We start from the raw sequence: 4,413 nt of genomic DNA, 5'->3' as shown, positions 1-4,413 counted from the left end.
TACAGGACTATACACTACCTGGCATTGGCATTGTGTTGGCTGGTTGAAATCTTACACTTCTTGTGTACAGATTGTTGACTAAACTGGACTCGACTGAACTCTTAAGAATCAAGCAAGATTCAATTCAACAATGCAACCGAGAGGAAAAGGCCGCAGGGAGTTATTGCTCGTTTGAGAGGTTTAACAAATTCTGTCAGGAATACTGTACACATAAATACGACACTGCAAGTATACATTCCATGAATTTGCATGTCTACTCTACGCTCATTTTACAAATATAGTTCAAGAATTACAGAAAATAAATTTTAATTAAAAATATTTATTAAAATATTTTCGGGTTAATGAATTTTCTAATTCCTCCCTGCATACATTTGCCCCTCGGGTTTCCATTTCGAAAATCCGACTTGCATGCAATCAACATCAACAATCCATGATGTGGTGTGTGGTGCTAAAGACCTGTTCCTGAAGTTGAGGTAGTTTTTTATATTTATGTATGTATGTACATTACGTATGAATATTGGTAGATGTGGTTCATCCATGTCTTTCTATGCAACATTTATTGCTTATACTTTTTAGTTTGCGTACCTTCGCGTGTATACCAACCTTGCTTTTACGGGCGTTGAGACGTTGGGCTGCATTCTTACTTTTTAACCACCATCAAAAACATCGTGGCATGACATAACATCTGCTTCCTTGGTCCAATATAAGTCTTCTTGAAGGAGGTAGAGGAAGGAGATCAGGTATCACATCCACCCTCCGTACCTACCTGCTACCCTACGTATAGTGCCTACACAATAAAAGTCCATGACGGACAAGTCGTGATGATGGCGAAAGAAAGGCATAAACATAATTTGAGCCAAGCCAAGCTTAATAGCAAGAAGAGGACTTTAAGGGGGGAAACATTAATATATTCAATATACAATATGGAGTTAGTAATGCTACTAGCTCAATATTTTCACAATGGAAATGTTGGCGTCTACGTATGACGTATGAAAGATATTCATGACTGAGGTTTCCTCTCAATTAATGTTCGTTTATGAGTGCTTATTATTGAAGAAAAAACGGTTACTTTTGCTCGACGCTAGATGATTTATCACCCAAAGATAATATGATATGAACATTACTAATAATTAATTTTGGTAAATAATGCGATCGAGTTGTTATTGCTGCAATACTTTAAATGTATTTGTTCATAAATCAAAGTTGAGCGAATCAGCTATGTGGAGACGTTTTTAGCATATACGAATAATGTAAAACAAGATGTACGTATGCGTTTAAATGATTTCTTTCTTTGTGTCGACGAATTTTATCCTAACAATGTGAGAAGCTCGAAAAGAAGGTTAACTTAGTCAATTCCTCTTTGTTATACGTAACCAAATGTCTCGGTTAGGTTCGATAAGCTCTTCCACCCAGACAAGACTTGGATGATACTCTGATACCACGAACCTATATAATGAAATCGTTATCATCTCGAAAAATATTAACGAAACAATTCGCATAATAATAAATTACCCCGAGAGGAAATGGCAGTTGGGTTTTCATAATTTGAAGTTGTACGATTTATATCTACGTGTTCATGACCACCGTTTGATGAGTAAATCTGCCCGATTCCTGTCATATCCCATCTCGCATAGTCAAACCAGCCAGCTTTGGTTTGTTTTGGAGGATCCAGGACGACACTGACGTTGTACCTCAATTTCAGTACTTCCTGCTTCATTTTATCAATCTATGCATATGTGATCGTATTTTCAATTAATTTAATTTAAAACATCTGCAATAATTATCAATAACTAATAGTAATAGCATATTAGGGGCACCTCAATTTCCATTGAGCGCATCCTTCCGGAAATATTGACACAGTACAGAGTCAAACCAACGAAGACTATCGACATTAGTATTGTCTGCCAAGGACTCAAACCGGGCTTATTTGTTAGCATTTCTTTTTGGATCGTCTCCAAATTGAGACGTAGGGATGATATCACTGCTCGATCTTCATCCGAGACTAAAGGAAAAGCTGAAGTTCGATCGCACTTTGAAACTTTCCGTCTATTTCTCAAGGCGGAGGGGACTTCCGAATGTGGAATGTTCTTTAGCAGAGAGTCCTTGGGGATGTCGCCTGCGTAAAAATTTGAATTTGAAGCCTACAGTATAAAATTACTTGCAAATCTTTTGTACCTTGAGGCATACGATCAATATCAGGAAATGTATGTGGCAAAGTTGTTTTCGCTGGTTCTTGAGAAGTCATGTCGGCAGTCATGGTCTTTATTTCAACTATCGTTTAATTTAAAATCGATATACCCCGATGGGACAAATAGTTACATATGTATACGATAATCTAATTTTATCAAAACAGTTTAAATTACCACAGGTATTTGGGTTTGTAGGTTTTGGAGCAGGGTTCAGCAGGTGTGATGATGAAGAGTCTTTCCGAATCCCATTGCATTTTGCACAATGCTCGTCTCCATCCGACGAAGTGTTTGACATTCTTCTAAATCTCTTTTTTCCTGGGCGTTGATATTACTTATGTCATAAATGACTTTATAAAATGACAAATTCGAAGAAAAATATGTACGGCAGGTAGGCACGATTGCTTGACATTTAGTATCTAGGTAACTCTTGTGTCTTTTAACGGTTGCGACAAATGGTGGAGTTACAAATAAAATAATTATTTTTTAAATCGTTGGTACACGTCCCATGGTCGTGTGTACCAACGACTTTGACCTTTAATAACTTTTGAATGGGCAGACATAGAGATTTAATTCGTTAAGATGAAATCATCGTAATTTTTAGCTTGATTTTTTAAGATCAAAATCTCGAGGGTACTATTTCGAAAATTAAATTTGAAATCCCAGTGTGCAGCGATTGTTTAGCCCGAGTCAGGGTCAGTGTCAGCTTCTAAACTTTAGTCAGACGACCCCACGGGGTCGTGCCAAATTTCAGTCTTCTACGAGTGTCTAATTTCATCTTTTTAATACAATTTTTGAAAATCGATATGGGTCACCCCCTTAAAGGTCCCTCCACATAAAAATGGTACCAATTTCAATTCATATTCTTTCATCAGGGGCCATTAGCAATCTCTGCACTAATTTCAGCTCGATGGATAATTTTCAAAAATCGGTATGGTATCGGGTCCCTCCAGTCGGAAATTTTCCCAATTTAAATTCATATTCTTCAATTAGACACCATTAGAAATCTCAATGCCAGTTTACAGCTTTCAACGAGGATTTTGAAATACTCCACCCACCCAGATGACCACCACAGGTCAACCACTTAATTGATTTCGCCCATCTTCAAACTTAACTCCTCATTTGTCACATACTACATGTATACCAAATTTAAAGTCGCTAGGCCGAGTTTAACGAAAGTTATCGTAAAATGATCGGACGGACAGACAGACGGACAGACAGACGGACATGACGGTTACAAAATTACATTTCCAAAACTGTAACCAATGGCATATTTTCAACAATTTTTAGTTTTCTAAAAATGAAAATTTATTTTGTAACTCGGCCATTTGTCGTAACCTTATAGATTGATAAAGTGTCAAATAATCTTGGCAGGTGGATATTATTATTTAGGCAAGTCATCTGTAGTTATGGCTGTTGCCATAAATTTTTTAAAACAAGGCTCTGTATACAAAATCACCCAAAATCATAAAAAGTGGTCACGCCATTTGAAAAGTTCAACTTTCGGATAACTTACTTGACCATCCCATTTGGGGATTTTAGTTGTCTGAACTTAAAATCCGTAAATGCATATATACATTTCAGTCAACTTGGAACCTTCCAAATTCAATCTCAAAGTAGGGAGCAAATCTCATGGTCTTGGGGGAGGGGGTGCATTTTGGTGTGCTTTCAGTAGTAGTAATTACAAGAGTACTCCCAAAAGGTGTCGGGGGGCGGGGTGTGGTGGTTGTATCTTATGATGAGTAAATTTACCTGCACTAATTGATTGAATCGAAATGGTTAGAATTTGAAGAATCGTCAAAATGCTATCGGATATCCTAAGGATATCCTAAGTTAAATCGTGCTTTACTGAAATTAGGTTAAATGAAACAAAATTTGTAATTTGCACTAAAAAAAATTCTTGGCACTTAATTCATTTGCCCCTCAACGCACATAGTAATGTGTATATGCATGTATTTAGTGCAGTTGAATAAAATTATATTGGAACGCATTTACTCATTTATCATCCAAAATGCGTGATGGATTGTTTTTCTGAGACCATAAAAAAATACTGGATATGACTGAGCCTGCACATGACATAGGGTGCAAAATGATTTGGCAAATACGGGCATTACTCGGTGTATAACAAAGCACAGGTTGATTACAACAAAAAAAGTCGATTTTAGGAGGTGACTCTCTACAGTATGACCACATGCTTCATTGAAATGAGTCAGCCCGTTGCGTTGTA

General features: G+C 37.0%; 1 protein-coding gene across 1 annotated transcript; it reads right to left on the bottom strand.

Moving 5' to 3' along the window:
• Window positions 1-1,163: 1,163 nt before the first annotated feature.
• On the bottom strand, window positions 1,164-3,506 carry LOC110842160. The gene is made up of 5 exons (XM_022087872.2): window positions 2,364-3,506; window positions 2,176-2,271; window positions 1,818-2,116; window positions 1,513-1,726; window positions 1,164-1,446 (listed from the first exon to the last, which is right to left on the bottom strand). The coding sequence occupies exons 1-5, from the start codon at window positions 2,482-2,484 to the stop codon at window positions 1,364-1,366; spliced, it is 813 nt and encodes a 270-aa protein (XP_021943564.1). The 5' UTR covers window positions 2,485-3,506; the 3' UTR covers window positions 1,164-1,363.
• Window positions 3,507-4,413: the final 907 nt, after the last annotated feature.

The sequence above is a fragment of the Folsomia candida genome, unplaced genomic scaffold (genome assembly GCF_002217175.1).
Source record: "Folsomia candida strain VU population unplaced genomic scaffold, ASM221717v1 Fcan01_Sc001, whole genome shotgun sequence".
Taxonomy (NCBI): Eukaryota; Metazoa; Arthropoda; class Collembola; order Entomobryomorpha; family Isotomidae; genus Folsomia; species Folsomia candida.
The sequence above is the reverse complement of the archived record's forward strand: the minus strand, read 5'-3'. Positions and strand labels throughout refer to the sequence as shown.